General features: G+C 47.0%; 1 protein-coding gene across 3 annotated transcripts in view; it reads left to right on the top strand.

Moving 5' to 3' along the window:
- The window catches only part of CHST11 (carbohydrate sulfotransferase 11), a 264,556-nt gene extending 243,413 nt beyond the window's left edge, over positions 1 to 21,143 (top strand). For all 3 annotated transcript variants that reach the window (XM_027594355.2, XM_027594353.2, XM_027594352.2), the window contains exon 3: positions 16,013 to 21,143. In XM_027594355.2, coding sequence (XP_027450156.1) covers positions 16,013 to 16,867 — 855 coding nt within the window. In that variant the 3' untranslated portion in view covers positions 16,868 to 21,143. The remainder of the gene's footprint in view (positions 1 to 16,012) is intronic.
- The last annotated feature ends 433 nt before the right edge of the window (positions 21,144 to 21,576 follow it).

Raw genomic sequence — 21,576 nt, 5'->3', positions numbered from 1 at the left:
GAGTGGCTCGTGCATACCTTTTCCACAACAAGGAATTGGGATATTGTTGAACCATGCTACTTGATTCGGAAATACATCAACCTTGTTGGGTGTCTCGCAATCCAGAGTTCACTTCCTCTGCAATCCCAAGCATACTGAAAGTCTGTTAGTACATACTGGCAGGGGATTTCTGTCTAGCGAGGAAATTCCTCTTCAGACCTGCAGTTTGCTTACCAGCTGCCAACCCAAGTTGCCTCTGTCGGCGGCTGTCCGGGTCCTGTGTCCGCGACACTGAATGGCCGTGATCCCGCTGTTTTGCTCAGATGACAAATGTGTGGGACATTGACTGTGGAACCTGCTCGCCTAAAAGCAACGCTCGGTCGGCAGTGCTGAGAACGGAGCACAGGACCGCCGTCCTTGGATTTGGCTTATCGAATTCCCACAGGACGACATTCAAGGGCAGGCACACCAGGACAGCCCTCCCCTCTGAGTCAGACTCTCTCAGGACCAACATGGACCCCCCATGGCCCTTACATACACTAAGGATTGAGAGCTGCTGTTAGAGAGATAGGCTCACCGTCCTGCCGGCCACTTACGAAGCAACCCTCTGTGATAGGATACATTATAATGATAAAGCACAGGGTTGTTGACTGAGGGCCTACTCTGTGCATGGCCCTATGCCAGGTGCTTTCTGTGTGGGCGCTCACTGAATCCTTAGAACAACTCTGAGACGTAGCCACGATTGTCCCCGTTTTATAGATGGGAAAACCGAGACCTGAAGGAATCAAGTGATTTGGAAACAGGAGTAGTTGAACATTCTGGTGAGTCTAGGAAGGGAACCAATGAAGCCAGTTGGTCCAAGGAGGGAGAGACCAGAAAGAGAAGCTGGGGCTTCACAGGCCCCTGCCCTGGAAGCACGTTGCCCTCTGGGAGGCCCCTCTGGGAGGGGTCAGCACGTTGGCTGGGAGACCGTTCGAGCCATTCGAAGCTGTGCCTTCCTTCGAAACTTCCTCCTTGCTCCCCCCCGGCCAGCAGTGACTTCCGAGGGCCCCAAAGCGTCCGTCGGCAGGTGCACCTTACACGTGCTCACTGATTTCTGATTTCCCAGGAAACCCAGCCTCCCAAGCAGGGTGGGGGCCCACGTCCCTTCACCATTGTCCCTGTTCCTGGCTACCATTCATGGGAAGCCGGTCCAGCTTTGGCAGCAGCCCCATCCCTATTCCTGCGCCCCTCCCACACCCTGCCCGGGCCTCCGGAAGCCCAAACAGCTGGTCTAAACCGGAAATGCAGCCCCTGCAGCCACACCTGGCCCGGCTGAAAGGGAGCCCTAGCAGCACGGGCCCCACACCAGGCCTTCCCAGGGCAGCCCTTGGCTCCAGCACCCTCTGGCACGATTTCCCTCGTCCTGCTTCCTGGCCTCACCAGATGGGTGGAAAGTGCCAGTCGCAAAGGCTGTCGCAGCTCTCCGGAATGTTTCCAGCCAGCGCCGAGAGTCCTGGTGTAGCTGCAGGGTCTGTGCCAGAAACCTCTGTGGGAAGACGAGGTGAGGCTGCAGGTTTAGGCACCAGGAAGCCCCTGCAGCTGCATCAGCCATTCTGTGGCCTTTAAAGTCCCTGCCACCCCCACGTCATTCATTCGACACAGCTTTGAGTGTCCGGTATGGACCAGGCGCTTGGGGATACGGGAGTAAACAAAAAAGTGAAAAAGCTACCTGGCCTCCCAGAGCTTGCCTTCTGGAAGGGAGAGCCACACCGAATAAGTACCCTGGGATAAGAGCATCAGAAGGAGGTGGGTGAGCACTAACCGGGAAAGGGGATGGGAGAGCTGAGAGTTCCAGTGGTTTCTCTTAACAACTCTTGCTGATTAGGAACTTTCCTAATTGCTCTCTGGGACACCTGCAGTCCGGCGGCTTCCACATGGGCTTTCTCCCCCACCTCACCTGCTTCCGGGTTCCGTTAACTGAGCTGGAGCCCCTGGGGCAAGGGGGGTGCTGCCTCGAACAGCCTGCCCCAAGAAGGGCACCTCACCTCCTTATGAGCCCTAGTGTCCCCAGATGCCTGGCTGAGGGCACCAGCTGGTGGCCCGTAGCAAACCCAGCCCAAACAAGCATGGTTTGGCCCATGTATTAAGAAAATTTTTTTAATTGTAGCTAACATTTAAGAATGCCAAGATTTCACATAAAATCTGGTTTTCTGGCTCCTCTTGAGAAATGAAAACATCTTGAAAGACCAGGTTCCCATTCCCTCCTGGCAACAGGAGCCAGATATAAGAGGCATCACTTTACTTTTAGCGGCCCAGGGACTTCTGGCTGGCTCTGGAGGGCATTTTGAGTTTGTGACCCTAATCCGGGTCACAAATTTAAACCCTGCATACAAAAGAAGTAATTTAACCATTAGCCTGAAACCTCTGCTTGCTTGTTTCCGCCCACCAAGCCCTGGAGGTTAAAATCCCCTCAGAGCCCTTAGCTCCCTGTGGCCTTGTCAACTGAGCCTGGCTGGGGTTCTGCTTCCAGAGGCGAGTACTGGGCCCTCGGGCACCCAGTGTCTCCTGCACCTCTACCTTATCTGCCAGAGCTCAAAAGCCTTCCCATCTGTGCACCTCTTCCTTCTGCTTTGGAAAGGTAGGAAAAGCTCTTACAGACCTTGAGTCCTCGTAATCAAAAAACCCTTGCTTCCTCAGTGACAAGGACAAATCCTAAGCAACCAATTTCCTGGCACCGTTAAACCCTTTAGGTTTTGTGACAGATTCAGACCAGATTGTTTCTTTAGAGGTTCAGTATTTCTCTCCTTTCTTTTCTAAACATAAAAGCGTTTAAGCATTGTATGATTCCCAGTGGATCCCTAAGGATGGATCCAAACATGTCTGAGAACTATGGCCTTCTAGACCTTTGACCTCTGGCCCAGCTGAATGAATGGAAAGCCCCTTAACCTTAAATCTGAGGACTAGGAAAATGAATTTTGCCCAGGATCACGCTCAGGCATTGCTTGGGTCGTGTACGTGCTTTAATTTATAGCTGGTGGCATTGGAACCTGCAGGGCAATGGTCCCCGCCCCCCGCCCCCGGGCAGCTTTAGAATGCCCTGGGAGCTGGCTGCACTCAGAGCAATTACATCAGATGGCGGGGGCGGGACTCAGAGGTGTTTATAGCCCCTCCTGTGATCCCAGTGAGCTGTCAGGGGAGAGGCCCTCAGCTCCAGCGTCTCTACCCTCGAGATGGTAACTCCAGTGGGGGGTGTGTGGACCCTGGGAGGCCATACAGTGCAGAGTCCCAGAGCACAGCCCAGTTCCTAGCTCCCTGATCTTGAGCAAGTGACTTAGTCTCCCTGTGCCTCAGTTTCCTCCATCCGTAAGTTGGGACTAGGAGGATACCTATCTGCTAGAGCGTGAGGATTAACAGTGCGTGGTCCACAGTAAACACTCCATAAATGGTCGCTAGGATCAGTGTGCGCCCCTCGTCCGCTGTGGATGCCGATCCTTCAGTGATCCCTGCAGACGAGCCCTTTTTGTGAGCAAACGTTCGGGAATTTCTCTGCCAGAAAGAAATGTGGTAGAATCACAGGGAATCGGATCATCGGGTTTCTCTCTCCTCCAGTTCTCAACTTGGCAGGGTGATGGCAGGTGCAGCTGAGTTGTCGGGAAGGGTCCTGTATTAGGATTTTCAAGTGGAGAAACTGAGCCCGGGCCCAAGCTAACAGTTGTTAATGGCGGACTGCACCAGACCCCACTCAGTTGAGGCCTCCAAATTTACCTTTTTCTCCGGGTTTCCGTTTCTCTGCGTCTTCCCCACCAGGGCAGCAAAATGGAACAGCTGCTCCTTCCCGTTGGGTTCTTATGTCTGAAAGAAATTGTAAACACCACGGAAGATGTTTTAATTTAAAGGAAACCAGTTTTTCTTCCTTTTAAAGATGAAACATCGTGAAGTTTTAAAGACTTTTCCAAACAGTCCCTCAATTTGGTACTTAAACTAATTATAGATGCCTTTTTTAACCATCCACATTAAAAATAGACATCTAAATGAGAATGCAGGACACAGCCCAGAGCCGCTAGCCATGTTCACGGCTTCTTAGAATCAGCCCTCCTCTGACCTAATTTATACTTTTGGGCGATCAAAGGAAGAAGGGAGTCCGGGCTGAGAGCGGAGGTGGGTCCAGGAGCCTCTTGGCAGCAGACGAGGAACCTGGGTTCTGTGTCCTGAGTTTGAGGGTAGCTGTGAGTTGGTGAGTTCCTCATAATAGAACCCTGTGGTTCTCAAAGTGCGGTCCCTAGACCAACAGCATCAGCAGCACCTGTGTTATGGGCTGAATGGTGTCCCCCACCCCACCCCAAATTCACATGTTGAAATAAATCAGAATGTAACCATGTTTGAAGCAAGGGCCTTGAAAAAGGTGATTATTATTAAAATGAGGCCATTAGTGTGGGTTCCAATCCAATAGAACTGGTGTCCTCACAAGACGAGGAAGGGACACCAGAGGCAAATGCGCACAGAGGGCATCCATGTGAGGAGGCAGCGAGAAGGCAGATGTCTGCAAGCCAAAAAGGGAGACCTCAGAGGAAATCAACCCTGCCTCCCAGAACTGTGAGAAAATTAATTTCTTAATTAATTAATTTCTTAATTAAGCCACCCAGTCTGGGGTATTTTGTGGCAGCCCGAGCAAACTAACATGCCTGGGAACTTGCTAGAAATGCAGTCTCAGGCCCTGTCCCTGATCTACTGAATCAGAAACTGGAGGTGCGACCCAGCAAACTGCGTTTTATTTAACAGCCCTCCGGGTGACTCCCATGCATGCTAAAGGTTGGGAACCACTAACATGAAGTATTCTCAATACCCGGTGGTAGCCCCCCCAAAAGATGTCACGTGATTGGAAGTACAGCTAGTCTGCCAAAATATAAACCTCTTTTACTAGGCTCTAGAGAAGTTCCAGTGTGTTCTTTAAATGGGATGGTGTGCGTTAGTGTCCTATAAATTCTGAAGCCGTTGATAGGCATGAGGTGCTCCTGGACCCACCTCTGCTCTCATCCCGGACTCCCTGCATCTTCCTTTAATCTCCCAAAAGTCTCAATCAGGTCAGAGGAGGGCTGATTCTAAGGTGTGGAGTGGTAATACTAGCATTCTGTCAGGAGAAGAAAGCGGCCCTCCGAGTACTCCAGCATGAGCCAACTGAATCCAAGACTCTCCCTCCTCCAGTGAAATCTGAGTCCTTTAAAATCTTGTACATTTTCCACTCCAAGTAATTGGAGTGACTCAGAACAAAAGCCAGGAGATTTAATCACATTTCCGTTTTGTCCCTGCTTCTAGGAAGCCCACAACTAAATGAGATTCTTAATCATGGCCCTCATAGCATATTTGCTTTTTCCTCTTTCAATGTTGTCCTTTGTTGTGTTCTCTTCAAATACCTTTGAGAAAGAAAAAAAGAAGTGGAGAGAGAAAGGGAGTGAAAGGGGAAGGAGACTGACCTCCTAGCTCAGACAGTTATCAGATCCCCCGATAAAGACAGCTGTTCTCTTCCAGTGACAAAGGACCAAACTGTTCTTCATCAGTGAGTCCTCGTCAGTCCCTTGTCTTCCTGATGTCCCATAGCTCCGGGCCCCTTGGAGAGTTCCCTGATACTCAGGGAACCTGTTAGTTGCCCCCTGCTTGGAGGCATGTATGGAAGTGACATGACCAGATTTGCATTTTTTAAGGTTAGAAGTCACCATCTACCGGATCACAATTTCTCACACGCTGTTGGTCCTAATAGCAAGCATGGAGAGATCTGGAACTGGCTGGGGGCTGCCACCAGAAATCTCTCCTGCATCATCTTGGCCATGATGGGGCAGAGGGAGAGGGAGAAAGAGAGAAGCAGACTCCGCACTGAGCACCGGGCCCAGGGACGCAAGGCTGGATCTCACCACCCTGAGGTCATGACCTGAGCTGAAATCAAGAGTCAGATGCTTAACTGACTGAGCCACCCGGGGGCCCCTAAAATTATTGTAAGGTAAAAAACAAACAATTTTGTGAAAAAATTGAACACTAGAGGGCCAGGTGAATTTCTTCCCCTGCAAGGGAGACTGGATATGACTCACAGTTGAGAATGTGCTTAGTCTCTTGACCTGTGCCCCAAAACCCTCCCGAGGGGAACTGGCCATACCTCGGTGCAGCAGGTGCGCCATTTGTCACCTAAACTGTCATGGAGGAGAAGGAAATGGAGAGAGAAAGAAACCTCAATACCACATTTCAAAGCCCCATTGAGTTAATTTTGTCCCTGCAACTGGACGTAAAATGACACCTTGGTATCGTTTCCATTTCTCATGGCTTTGTGGTCTGAATGCGATATTAACTGACATGCTACCTCCCTGGAGATTCAGGGGGCCAGAGAATTGTCTCCAACGGAAAAGAGCTAGGGGGAAAAAAAAAAACTGGGGGAGATCCCTTGGTTTCTCTGCTCATTTAGTGATTTATTGCCTTCAAAATAGTCTAAAGAGATTTGAACAGGCAAAACTGATGGGTCTTTTCTCCTTCCTAGTCCTTCCATTTCCTTTTGGATAGTTTGTTGTTGTTGCTGTTATTTGAATGGTATGAATGCTCCTCTTAAGGTGATGAATACTATCTGCTAAGAAGTTAGGAAATGGGAAACAAACCGAGGGTTGCTAGAGGGGAGGTGGTTGTGGGGGATGGGGTAACCGGATGATGGGCATTAAGGAGGGCACATGATGTGATGAGCACTGGGTGTTATATGCAACTGACAAATCACTAAATTCTACCTCTGAAACTAATAATACACTCACTATATGTTAACTAAATTGAACTTAAATAAAAAATTTTTTTTAAAGTCAGGAAATGTAAGTCAGAACTTTTCATATTCAAAATATTAATTGACTTCCATGACTTAGAACTGCCTGCAACAAAATTATAGGGCTGGTGAAAATTGTCTTTGGGATTCCTGGCCCTCTCTTTTGGATTTCTTTTTTTTCTTTCATGGCGGAAAAAAAAAAAAAAAACGCCTACATATTAACTGCCTGCCTTGTACCATACCTTGTCCAAATTCTGCACTAGATTTGATCTTATTTTCTAAATGCTGAACCCATACCTGATTTGATTTAATTCACATCCCTGCAGAGGAGGTGGTAGTGTCCCCATTTTGCAACCTAGAGAACAGAGGCTTGGAAGGTTAATGGTCTTGCCCAAAGGAGATCAAGCCCAGATCGTCTGTTTTCATATCTCATCCTCTCTCGTACTAGTGCTCTAAGGCCCTTTCCTTTTTTGCTATGGAAAACCATCCTCTTGCATAATGTTATCTTCTCTTACACATTTAAACTCTATATCAGTTTGCTCAAAGTTACTGACTGAAGCTTTGGCTCTTGTATTCATTTCCTAGGGCTCCTGGGTAGACCCTTCTTGCCTCTTGCCGGCTTTTGGATGGTGCTGACAATCTTTGGCATCTTGTAGCTGGTAGATGCATCACTCCAACCTCTACCTCTGTCATCACATGGCCTTCTCTCTGATTGTCTTGGAGTCTCTGTTTTCTCTCCTAATTAGGGCACCAATCTTTGGATTAGAGCCCATCCTAATATATGACCTCAACTAATTGCATCTGTAAAATACCTATTTCCAAGCAAGATCCCATTCTGAGGTTCCAGGTGGACATGAATTGGGGGGGGGGGCAGTATTCATCCTAGTACAACCTTTATTAAAGAATGTTCTGGCATCCATGAACATTTGGGAAGTTTCATTTGCTACACAGGGACCTTCCTGCTTTCATATCACATTTCCCTAAAGAGATTATTAACTGATTCATTCATCACATCAAATATTTATTGAGCATCTGCTATGTGACTGGCGCTTTTTTAAGCACTGAAGACACAGCCCTGGGAAGTCAAAGTCCACACTACATGGCACTTCTGTTGGACAGGGAGAACCTTATGCCATTGTGGTATGAAAGGCAGCCTTTCAGGATAACAAAGTATAGGAACTACAAGGTTTCATACCTGGCCCCAGACCTTGCTCATCATTGCTTCCACCACATTCGACTAGTCAGCAACTCCCAGCGGGGTGGAGTCAAGGAGCTGGAGAAGGAGAGACTCTGCTTCTTGATGGGAAGAGTGACAGTGTAGCATCGCAAAGGGGAACGTCTATCAGGAGAGCACTAATGATCCCTCTGCTCTTTCTGGTGGTTTGTGAGGCTAAAAGTAGTGAGAGAATCTCCTTACTCTTCACACATGGAATTCTCATTAGAATTAGCACGGTCTTGGTTTGCTTTGTTCCCTTGAGTGTGGAAATTTCCAGTGGTGATAGCATCTAATTCAGAGAATTACCAGGAAGATTAGAGATGATATATTAAAATAACCTGTGAAGGAGCCTTAGGGTAGTTCCCCCTACTATCTGTTGTTGACTCATGCTGTCTGATGATCACCACTGTCCTGGCGACCATGAGAGGAGGCAGATACAGAGCTCCTAATGCACGATGTAATGATTTCCTCTGGTGGCCACCAGATCGTCCCTCAGGTCTCCAGTAAACTCAGCAAATTTCCTAATTTAGTCCCATCCCAGTTTCCCTGTGAATGTTTTAGGATGAACTGTAGAGATTGTGCTTCATTGGAAACTCAGAGCCAGCCTCTTGGGTCATACCCAGGTTCATGGTTTTACTGACTTGGCTGTCCAGGTGGTTGGGGGTGGGTAGGGTGGGGTATTCACTAATCCCTCTGCCTTCTCAGGACCCAGGCCACCCATAGTCTGGCCTGGAGTGGGGCAGTGGTTCTGGGGCTCGGAGTCTCTGTGAAGCAAGTGGCCACCAGTCTTGAGAAAACCAAGCATGAACTAGATGATGGGGGGGCAGGGGGTAAAGGATGCTTAATGCAGTGGGTGTCCAGAGGAGAGAATGATTCTTCCACTTGTGTGGCAAGGGAATACATTGGAACTTGAAGGACTGTCAGGTTTATACCAGCAAAAATGGAAAGGGGGGAATCCCAAATAAGAATGGTTGGGCGCAAAGGGAAAAACATAGGACTTCTGGGGAAGATGGCAGAGTAGGAGGATCTCAGGCTCACCTTGTCCCACAGATAAACCTAGATGACACCCACAGTCAGTGAAAATGACCCAAAGACTGGCAGAACAGACTCCCCACAGCTAAAGGTAGAAAAGAGGCCACATCAAAAATGGTGGGAAGGGCAGAGATATGGTCAGGAACCAAACTGATCTGGGACACTGTCCATGGGAGGGAAGGACACTGCCAACACAGAAAAGGGAGAGGAGCAGACCCCACACAGGCTCCCCAGGCACAGGGGACCTGCATTGGGAAGACAAACCCCAATAACATTTGACTTTAAAAACCAGAGGGACTTAGCTCCATGAGTTCTTACAATTATTGGGGCTTAACACTTAGAACTTTAAAAATTAGCAGGCTCAGCTCTGGGAGAGCGAGAGGGTGATAGGAAACTGAGCCCCCCCACCAACCCCCTTAAAGAGACATATAACAAACAAACAACCTTGCTGAGATACAGCATAGAACCAGCAGCTTTAAAAAGTGCCTGGGGTATACAGGAAGGCAGTAAATATACAAATATGTTTAGTGATCTCAGGGTGTGTGCTGGAGAGGCAGGGATCTTTAGGAGACTTCAAAAACAAAAGAGCTGGCAGGCACTATTTCCCTCCCTGCCCCCTGGCTTAGATGCATGGACACCTGCAGGAACCAGCGTAGCATGAACACACTCGACGTAGCTTGCCAACAGTACCCCAGCCCCACGTTCTCCTGCTGGCCTGTCCCATCCAAACCAGCATCAGCAGGAGTCCATCCACAGTGGTGCCACAAGCCTAGCAGTGTGCAAGCAGCCCCGACAAGAACCAGCATCGCTCCAAAGTGCCTCCTTCCCTGTGAGGAGGAGATGATAACCACACGTGCCAGTCTGACTGCAGCCCTAGCAATGGGCGGGGGTGGGGGGGTGGGGGGCAACATTAGTCTGCAGGCTTTGCTCACCAACGAACGCTTCTCAAGGGACAACACAAGGAGAGTCCCTGCAGTTTGGTGCTACTGGAACTCTGGCAAATGCCTGGTCTGACCCAACTCAAGCCCAAGGCAGCCCCAGACTGGCCCACTAACACCACGGGGACCAAACCCTGCCCACAACAGATCAAGAGAGCCATTGCCGATGAATGCACTGGAGGCAAAAGCAGCTCAGCCACAATAGTAAGGCATGTGCAGTGCACACAGGAGACCACCCACCCCCGCCCAAAGTGCGAGGTTCTGGTGAACAGGGAGCATTGCACTGCAGGGCACTACAGGACCTCTTCTTCATAAGGCCACTACTCTCGAGAGCCGATTTTCCTAATCCATAGAGACAGCCACAGAGAGTTGGACAAAATGAGGAGACAGAGCAGTGTGTCCCACATGAAAGAACAGGAAAAAATCACAGCAAGAGAGCTAAACAAAACGGAGATCAGCCATATGGGGCTGGTAGAGAATTTAAAGTAATGGTCATAAAGAAACTCACTGGACTTGAGGAAAGAGTGGAGGATCTCAGACTCTCAACAAAGAGAAAATGAAGAATACAATGACTAAGATTAAAAATACACTAGAGGGAATAAATGTAGACTAGAGGAAGTGGAAGAACGGATCAGCAAGCTGGAGGACAGAGTAAAGGAAAGCAGTCAAGCTGAACAGGAGAAAGAGAAAAGAAGAATAGAAAGTGAGAATGGTTTAAGGGAACTCAGTGATACAATCCAGCATAACATTTGCATTATAGGAATCCCAGAAGAGGGAAAAAGGGGGTCAGAAAATTTATCTGAATAAGAGCTGAAAACTTCCCTAATCTGGGGAAGGAAACAGATATCCAGATTCAAGAGGCACAGAGATCCATCTCAACAAAATCAACCCAAGGAGGTCCACATCAAGACACATAGTAATGAAAATGGCAAAAAGTAGTGATAAAGAGAGAATGTTCAAAGCAGCAAGAGAAATGAAAGCAGTTACAGAGAAGGAAAACCCCATAAGGCTGATTTTTTTTTTTCAGCAGAAACTTTGCAGGCCAGAAGGGAGTCGCATGATATATTCAACATGCTGAAAGAAAAAACTACATCCAAGAACACTCTACCCAGCAAGGTTATCATGAGAATAGAGGGAGAGGTAAAGAGTTTCCCAAACAAAAGTTAAAGAAATTCATCACCACTAAACCAGCCTTACAAGAAATGTTAAAGGGGATTGTTTGAACCAAAACCAGAAAAAGACACACACACAAAAAAGAGAACTACAGGCCAATATCTCTGATGAACATAGATGCAAAAATCCTCAACAAAATACTAGCAAACCAAATCCAACAATACATTAAAAAAATAATTCACCACAATCAAATGGGATTTATTCCCAGGATGCAAGGGTGATTCAATATTTGCAAATCAATCAACATAATACATCACATCAACTTAATACAAAGGATAAGAACCATATATGATCATTTCCATAGATGGAGAAAAAGCATTTGACAAAGTACAACATCCATTCATGATAAAAACCCCAACAAAGTAGGTTTAGAAGGAACATATCTCAACATACTAAAGGCCGTATATGACAAACCCACAGCTAACATACTCAATGGTAAAAAACTCAAGAGTTTTTCCCCTAAGATCAGGAACAAGACAAGGATGTCCACTCTCACCACTCTGATTCAACATAGTACTGGAAGTGTCAGCCACAGCAATCAGACAAGAGAAGGAAATAAAGGCATCCACATTAGTAAAGAAGTAGTAAACCTGTCACTATTTGCAGATGACATGATACTATATATAGAAAACCCTTAAGACTCCACCAAAAAACTACTGGAACTGATAGACAAATTCAGTAAAGTTTTAGGATATAAAATCAATATACAGAAATCTGTTGCATTTCTATACACTAATAATGAAGCAGCAGAAAGAGAAATTAAGACAACAATCCTATTTACTACTGCACCAAAAAGAATAAAATACCTAGGAATAAACCTAACCAAGGAAGTGAAAGACCTGTACTCTGAAAACTATAAAACACTGATGAAAGAAATTAAAGATGACAAACAACTGGAAAGATATTTCATGCTTGTGGATTAGGAGAACAGATATTGTTAATGTCCGTACTACCCAAAGCAATCTACAGATCCCATATAATCCCTATCAAAATACCAACAGACTTTTTCACAGAACTAGAACAAACAATCCTAAAGCGTGTATGGAACCACAAAAAACCCTGAGTAGCCAAAGCAATCTTGAAAAAGAACAAAACTGGAGGCATCAGAATCCCAGATTTCAAGATATACTACAAAGCTGTAGTAATCAAAGCTGGCACAAAAATAGACACATAGAGAGCCCATGATTTTATGCTCAATTAGTCTATGACAAAGGAGGCCAGAATATGCAATGGGAAGGACAGTCTCTTCAACAAATGATGTTGGGAAAACTGGACAGCTACATGCAAAAGAATGAAACTGGACCACTTTCTCCCACCATACACAAAAATATACTGAACATGGATGAAAGACCTAAATGTGAGACCTGAAACCATAACAATCCTAGAAGAGAGCACAGGCAGTAATTTCTCTGACATCAGCTGTAGCAACTTTTTTTCTAGATATGTCTCCTCAGACAAGGGAAAACAAAACAAAAATACACTTTTGGGACTACAGCAATAAAGAAGAAGAAAAAGAAAAGAAAAAGAAAAAGCTCTGACACAGATGTAGTGAAAAGAAGGGCCACATGCACCCCAATGTTCATAGCAGCAATGTCCACAATAGCCGAACTGTGGAAAGAGCTGAGATGCCCTTCAACAGATGAATGGATAAAGAAGATGTGGTCCATACATACAATGGACTATTACTCAGCCATCAGAAAGGATGAATACCCAACTTTTTTTTTTACATCAGTATGGATGGGACTGGAGGAGATTATGCTAAGTGAAATAAATCAAGCAGAGAAAGTCAATTTTTATATGGTTTCACTTATTTGTGGAACATAAGGAATGGCAGGGAGGACATTAGGAGAAGGAAGGAAAAATGAAGGGGGGGGAATCGGAGGGAGAGATGAACCATGAGAGACTATGGACTCTGAGAAACAAACCGAGGGTTCTAGAGGGGAGGGGGTGGGGGGATGGGTTAGCCCGGTGATGGGTATTAAGGAGGGCACGTACTGCATGGAGCACTGGAGGTTGTACGAAAACAATGAATCATGGATCACTACGTCAAAAACTAATGATGTATTGTAGGGTGACTAACATAACATAATAAAATAAAATTAAAAAAAGAAAAAGCTTTGTAAGCAAAGGAAACAACAAAACTAAAAGACAACCTACTGAATGGGAGAAGATATTTGCAAATGATACACCCAATAAGGGGTTAATATCCAAAATACATGAAGAATTTCTATAAAACACCACCACAAAAAACAAATAATCCACTTAAAAATGGACAGGAGACATGAACAGACATTTCTCCAAAGAAGACAAACAGATGGCCAACAGACATTTGAAAAGACGCTCAACATCATTCACCATCTGGGAAATGCAAATCAAAACCACAGTGATGTATCACCTCACACCTGTCAATCGCTAAAATCACAAGAAACAAGTGTTGGCGAGGATGTAGAGAAAAAGGAACCCTCGTGCACTGTTTGTGGGAATGCAAAGTGGTGCAGCCACTGTGGAAAACAGTATGGAAGTTACTCAAAATATTAAAAACAGAGTTACCATATGATCTGGTAATTGCACTACTGGGTATTTACCCAAAGAATATGAAAACACTAGTTCAAAAAGATACATGCACCCCTATGTTTATTGCAGCATTATTTACAATAGCCAAGATATGGAAACAGCCTAAGTGTCTAAAGATAGATGAATGGATAAAGAAGATGTGTTTGATACACACACACACACACACACACACACACACACTGGAATTTTTCAAGGATAAAATCTTGCCATTTGCAACAACACGGCTGGATCTACCGGGTATTATGCTAAGTGAAAGAAGTCAGAAAAAGAAAATACCATATGATTTCACCCATATGTGGGATTTAAGAAGCAAAACAAGAAAGAGGCGAACATACTCTTAAATATAGAGAGCTGGTGGTTACCGGGGGGAGGGGGGGCCGGGGTGTGGGGAGCGAAATAGGTGAAGGGGATCAAGGATATGCTTATGATGAGCACTGAGTAAAGTACAGAATTACTGAATCAATATATTATGTATCTGAAACAGTATATTGTATATCCTGCACCAGATGAGGCACGAGGTACATTGTATATACCACGGTATATATACTGTAATATACCACTGTGTGTCGATTATATTGGGATTTAAAAAAAATTTTTTAATTAAAAAACAAAGGGAAAAGAGGGAATCGTTGATATTTCTCTGGAGCTCCCTTTAGTTCTGAACAGGGGCGGAGTAGGAATGGGACTGGAAAGGTAGGTTGGTACGGGACCATGGAGGACATCAAAGACAAGTGCATGGATGAGGTCTGTGTTCTCGGGGCAGGAAGGCCAGGACACCATGTCCTCTGCAGCCCCACACCGGCTATTCCATAGCCATGGTGCGCCAGTTTCTCTATAGCTTTAACCATAATTAATATCAATGTCCTTGATACTTAAAGGAAGAACCACATTGCACATTCAGGAGGGTAGATGGAGGCATGGCCTTAAGCAACAACAGTTAGGGTTGTCAGCACACCGGGGGGGTGAGGTGTTCTGTTTCCTACTCCACGTGGACTCCAAGGACCGGCTCCCGGTATATGGCCTGTGAGGAGAAACTTTTGTTCCTAGAATTCAAAGGAGCACACACAGCCTGTCCCTTTGGGCCTTTGGAGGCCGCCAGCTCTCTCTGGTCTGATGCCTCCTTGACTGTGAGCCCTTTAGGAAATTGTTCTGTCTCCCAAGGGTGCTGAGCCAAGCGCTGTACACTGTGAGGTCTGGACACGTGTTTGAATGGTACATCAATGGATGAATATGGCAGAGAAGAAAAGCTTGAGGGTAGTAAATGCCAATACCCATATATTTGGGTTCGAAACGATAGAATCCAGACTCACACTGCTTTATGCACCAAAGCAAATGTACTGACTGATGTCACAAAAGTCCAGGAGTTGAGGGGTCTGGTCTCAGCAATGTATGGACCCAGGGATTGAGGTGACGGCACGGGGAGTACGTCCCTCTGTCTTCTCATCTCTTTGTACCCTCCCTTCCCAGTCTAGCTCTCCCTGCATGGTGGCCTTCCTCCCTGTCCCCAAGCTCCAGGCTGCCATTCTCACAGCACAGCTGCTTGAGAGGGAAAAGGAACTAACTGGGAATGGAGGAAAGTGGGTTCCCAGAGGCAGCAAGAAGGCACTGGCACCAGAAGACGCACAAGGCAGCAGATGTTCACAGTGATAGGCTTGTAGAGAAACTGGATCCCCTTGCTTTAAAGTAGATCAATCAAATGCCAGAGTCCCCATGCTTCAATCAAGAAGATGGGCATACTGGACCTCAGGGTAGCGTGCAAAGTGGGTGGCTTCCGTTGCCAGGAGGACCCGAGTTTGAATACGAGTCAGTTGCTCACTGTGTGATCTCAAGCTGGTGACTTAACCTCTCTGAGCCTCAGTTCCCTCTTTCTTAACAGCTAGACGGTCAGCTCCATAAGGGCAGTTGCCTCCTTGTATGTTTTATGGCCGCATCCCCAGTGCCTGGCAGCAGGCTTCCTGGCAACGGGGGCGGGTTCTTGATACTGTTAAATCAACCCCGTTTCTACGTGGTTGTACAGGGAGAAGAAAAACAGCCAACGCAAAGCCCACTAGTAAAATGCCAGGCAGGTAGAGGGTGATGCGAAAGCTAGAGTTGATCATTACTATTACTCCACAAAGGAAACATGGTGGAACAAAGAACCCAAAGAGTCGAGGCAGCTGGGGTGGAGAATTAGGAAGGAGGACCGGCCATTTCGGTCGTGGGCCGACTGTGCCCGCGGCGGGGGGGGGGGGGGGGGGGACACACGCTGGCCGTCGTGGTTGTGGAGGCGGCCCAAGGGCCCATCTCCCGCGCCCGTACTGAATTCGTGTTCCTCTTGTGTACCCTCTGCAGCTGGAGCTCTCGAACACCGCCGTCCTGCACCAGATGAGGCGCGACCAGGTGACGGACACCTGTCGCGCCAACAGCGCCCTGAGCCGCAAGCGGCGGGTGCTGACCCCCAGCGACCTGAAGCACCTGGTGGTGGACGAGGACCACGAGCTCATCTACTGCTACGTGCCCAAGGTGGCGTGCACCAACTGGAAGCGGCTCATGATGGTGCTCACCGGGCGGGGCAAGTACAGCGACCCCATGGAGATCCCGGCCAGCGAGGCGCACGTGGCGGCCAACCTCAAGACGCTGAACCAGTACAGCATCCCAGAAATCAACCACCGCTTGAAAAGCTACATGAAGTTCCTGTTTGTGCGCGAGCCCTTCGAGCGCCTGGTGTCCGCCTACCGCAACAAGTTCACGCAGAAGTACAACACGTCCTTCCACAAGCGCTACGGCACCAAGATCATCCGGCGGCAGCGCAAGAATGCCACGCAGGAGGCGTTGCGCAGGGGTGACGACGTGCGCTTCGAGGAGTTCGTGGCCTATCTCATCGACCCGCACACGCAGCGCGAGGAGCCCTTCAACGAGCACTGGCAGACCGTGCACTCGCTCTGCCATCCGTGCCACATCCACTACGACCTCGTGGGCAAGTACGAGACGCTGGAGGAGGACTCCAACTACGTCCTGCGGCTGGCGGGCGTGGGCAGCTACCTGAGGTTCCCCACCTATGCCAAGTCTACGAGAACTACTGACGAGATGACCACAGAGTTCTTCCAGAACATCAGCTCGGAGCACCAAACGCAGCTGTACGAAGTCTACAAACTCGATTTTTTAATGTTCAATTACTCAGTGCCAAGCTACCTGAAGTTGGAGTAAAGGGGGCGTGGGGAGAGGGGAGAGAATCGTGCTTTTTAATTTAAGATGTTTATTTGTCAAAAGAAATTATATGGATATTGGGTTATTTTGTAAAGTAATATTTCTTTGGGGAATGATGCTGCGAGCAGCATGGTTGAGAATTATTTAAAATCCTTAGTAGGGAAGGACGGCTGTCTTTGCAGGGGAATAGGTTGGGTGTGTCCTTGTGCCTAGACGTGAATACCTGCAACACTGCCTCAGAGGTTTCCTTGTGCTCTGGTGAATTCCACAAATTGTGCATCCCAGAAATTCTAATTAATATTATTTATCGTTATTTAAACATGGTCTCTGTGTAGATTTCTTTCTGTGGCAGCAAGATCCTAATGTCTTTGCAGAAGAAATGTGTGTTTTTGTTCTGTGCTTGCTACAAGCTCATTCTGGGGCATGAATGTTCTCCTCACTAACCGCTCACAGAGTTAACTGTCTGATAACCCTTGCGATGTCTGTTGATACCACCTTTCTTGGAAATCGGTGAGAAATAAATAGAAAAAGGCACCTTTGCAAGGGACTGATTCCAAACAGATTCCAAGCAACCCAAGAGTCCCTTGCACTAAGAAAAAAAAAATGTGATTTTTTTTTTTTTTAACCCAAGGAGAAGAGCTGAGTGTAGCTTTTTTTTTTTTTTCTTTTTTCCTTTTCCACCAGATTAGCAGTCTGATAGAATAGGCTTTTCTACGGAAATTTTTAACTGGCAGTGCCAGTTGTGATAGTGAAGTGGCTGTTACTTTATAGTCAGCAAGTATTTATTGAGCAACTGCTATGTGCTGGGCCTAATTGTAGGCCCTGCGGATAGAGCATGGAACAAAACCAATGGTCTCGGCCCTCAAGAAGCTTTATGTGGACACAGTTTCCAGCTTGACAATTAGCAAACCCCTCATATTCGTGGACTTTACATGAGATTTGGACCATTTTGAACAACCCCAGAAGGTCCATGACCCCTACAGATTTGCGTTTTTCTCTGGCCCAAATTTGAAAACCACACACTTAGAACAGGCCACTTGGTGAGTAATCCAGGCTCATCGCCCAACACAAGAGAAGACAAAAGTGTTTCCCATCATGTGTCCACTCCAGTGGATTGGTAGTGTCCACCTTTAAGCCCCAGAACAGATTCGCCAGGCACAGCATGGAGGGGAGCTGTCACCAATTAGTGATGTCTGCCTTGGCGGGGGAGGGAAGAGGATCATTCGCCAAGTGCCTCTTCCTGCCCCGTCAGCCCTGGCACCCACGCCTCCGCATGGAAGTGTTCTCTCTTCTTTGCATGTGCAAGAGTGAGAAGCTATGGCAGACCTCGTACATTTGGGATCTGGAGTGGTCTGGCATTTCTCCCCTGGTGAAGGTCAGAGGTGGACCCCCTGTACACATACGCACGCACATACCCCTCCCAAGTCCTCCAGAGGCCGAGACCATCCGCACCTTGGCAAGCACCATGCATGAGCAGCAAGGACAGCCTTCTGCGACTGTAATCCGTGACCCCTTTCCTCCGGAAGGTCGGAAACATTCTACTTCCTGTTCCTTGCTAATTACCATCTGCACATGCTTCTCATTTTCCAGCCATTTCGATGCCTCGGTTGAAGTTTGGCCACATCCCTCTTACAACTAGTGAATGATTTGGTAGCAAATCCTGTATATAATAACTATAGTTCTAATAATAGGGGGTGGGGTGGGATGGGGTGTGGGTAAGCTTTGCTTTTTGTTTTGTTTTTGATGCAGTATATAGCAAAGGGGTGAGAATATTCTCAACAAACAGAAATGAATAATTTATTCACAGAAACTATTAGAATTGTATTGGAAAGCTCACAGCCAGTTCAGCAGCAGCTGCTGAATCTCACTGAGGACATGATTTTATTGAATGTGAGTGAGGTGTGCACTGGGGAGGGGGCGGCCAAAGCTTTTTATAAAATGTTGTGTCCCTTCGTCCAAGCTCTCTCCCCTTTGTGAAGGGCACAGCGACTGTGCCCTCCTTGGACAGAGATGTATGCCGTGTGTTTTACTGAATAGAGCGACAGACCTCAGCTGTCCCTGGAATTGGGAGTCTGGGCCCTGTTTCCAGGCAGGGGACACTGTCCTCCAAAATAGGGCTTCTGCTAATGAAACATTGTCCAGCATTTCCTGATATGTGCTCCACAGAACAAAAAGGTTCTAGGAGATGTGAAGTTAGTGTGATGCAAAAAAAAAAAAAAGAAAGAAAGAAAAGAGAAAGAAAAAAAAACATTTTGAGGTCAGATATCTTTGGGAAACAAAGTCAATTTCCTCTCTACAGGACTTTTCAGAGCCTTGGATGTAAGCTGTGCATTATGAACCCCCAAAAGCATCATTGAGTTGGTAGCATTTCCTGAACTTATGTGACCAGGATACTCTATTTTGCAGATCTCACAGAAATGTTCCACAGAATATACTTTGGTTAGGTCGATTTACATATCTGAGGTCATCAAAGATAAAACGACTTCCCTGACCCTTCTCCAAAACAAAACAAAACAATAAAACAGTACCAATCCATCTCTATCTGGTTTATAGCAAGAGGTACTTTATCAAATCAATTAAACTTTTACTTAAGTGCAATGGTTTTAATCCTGGATACTACCCTGGGCAATGATTCCATCCCTCCCAAAGGGAGCAGAGGATGGTCTTGAGTGGTGTGGACAGAGGAAGGGAAGGGGACATAAGGCCACAGAATAGTCCCCTTACTCCTCAAGCCTTAGGTTGCTCAAAGCACGCAAAGGGAGCTCAACCCTTCAGGAGTGCTTCTTCAGTTCCAGAGTTTGGAATTGTTCACCGTGTGCTTTTGTTTTTCCAATGGAAATTCCCATAGATTTCACAAACTCTGTGTTCCCGCCACCATCTTTGTTGGATCGGGTGAGCTCACTCGGGCCGTGTGCAGAGTACCGCCTTTCATCCATCTTCTCTCAAGCGAGAAAGACTGTCCTTCAGGGGACAAGACATCAGTGTAGTTCTGCAATGAGGGACTTTGTCCTTGTGTTTGTTTTGTGTTCACATTTTATTTTCTAATGGCATAAAAATTAAAAAAAAAAAAACTGAATCAACTGTTCTGCAGAATGTAGAAAGTATTCTGTGTCCTTGGTATAAAAGAATCCATGGGTAAAAATGTGCCTGGGAAGCAAAAGCTTGTGTTTTTGTTTTTGTTTGTTTTTAAGAAAACTGTTTGAAAACGCTTTTCATTGCATGCTTCGCTGGAGAAAAGTACAGGCAGGTGTCCCACCTCCAAGCCACTTTTCAAAGGTGCTGCTGTGTTTTCAAAACCAGGTACAGTTAGGGTAGTATTTACAAGGACATTCCTGCTTAACCTATCCCTTTGGTTGGAAAATTCTAGAATATTAGCCACAGGGTTTGAATTCCTGCAGCTTCTCTGGACCACCCTCCCCATCCCCCTCTCCACCTCCCCAGCTGGTCTGGGAAGAAAGGCAGTCCGTTGACCTCTGGTGTCTCAGAGGGGACCTTCCTTCCTCCCTGTCCACCAGGTGAGCTCCACCCTCCTGATAGCATCCTGGTGTGGAGGCACAAGGGGCTAATTCCTGCTGGTAGAAAGTTCCCAGGGGAAGAAAAAAAAAAAAAAAAGTCACTGGCGCACTTAGCTGGTGGGGTCTGGCCCACTGCTGAGGTAGTGATTACTCAGGTAGAACAGGTAGAAGTCCCTGTCCGAAACTGGCAAGAAGCCAAGGGACTCTGTCCCCAGTGGGTGATGTCAGACCATGTCCCTCACAGACTGCCCCTCCCCCATGCACACCAACACACACAAAATGAGCTGCCCCCTTCTGTGCAATCCGTGTGACCAGAATCCCTTCCCGGCCCCCTCCTATGTCAGCAGGACTGACCTCATGGCTCCCCCAATTTCCGAAAACCAGCATTTATTTCTTCCAGCCTTTTCTCATCAGCTGACCGGACCCTATGAACAGGCAACAGGACCTACGATAACCAGCTTGCCCCTTGGCTGTTCACAGGCGAATTTCGGTTTGCTACTCTGTTGGGTACAGAAGGGGCTGCCCGTACTGTTTTCCTATGAGCATGCTCGGTATGATATATGCGCATATAACTTAACATCTTTGTGGAGTGTGATTTTTTTTTTCTTACCTATTTGTATGCAGTAGAGGGCTTGTTTTAGAAAACTCTCCGTCTCCTACTGTACCGTTCAAGAAAGCTGAATTCCACATTGCCAACAAAAGCGTGAAATGTTCATGAACCTTCCTCCAGGAAAAGCCATTCAAGCCTGATTATTTTTCTAAGTAACTTCAATTAAATTGAAGAAAAAAAAAGAAGCTTCTCTCTGTGTATGGTTTGTTCATGGCTCATTGACAAAAGGCTGTACGGGTTGGGTGGGCTGTGTGCCTTAGCGTGTGGGGGGCCCTGCTCCTGTGCACCAAAGGATGGAGAGGGAGAAACAGAGATGTGAACCCCACCGGCAGTCTTGGCCATGGTAAAGGCCACCACTGATCTGAACCCTTCCTGTTTAGTGGATGAATGGGAGCTTTCTGCGTTCCTGTTTTGCCTACAAATTCTGTTGGGTGATACTTTAGGAGGCCCACCATGATCATGTAGTCCCACCACGCATGGGAAAAATAAGGAGACAGTCTCTGGAAGGTTAAATGGTTTTGGTGACAGAGCCGGTATTCCAGCATGGGTTGATGTGCCTTCAGAACCCCACACTCTGGCCACTA

This window comes from Zalophus californianus, chromosome 9, assembly GCF_009762305.2.
Source record: "Zalophus californianus isolate mZalCal1 chromosome 9, mZalCal1.pri.v2, whole genome shotgun sequence".
Classification (NCBI taxonomy): Eukaryota; Metazoa; Chordata; class Mammalia; order Carnivora; family Otariidae; genus Zalophus; species Zalophus californianus.
This window is presented reverse-complemented; position numbering and strand designations above follow the sequence as displayed.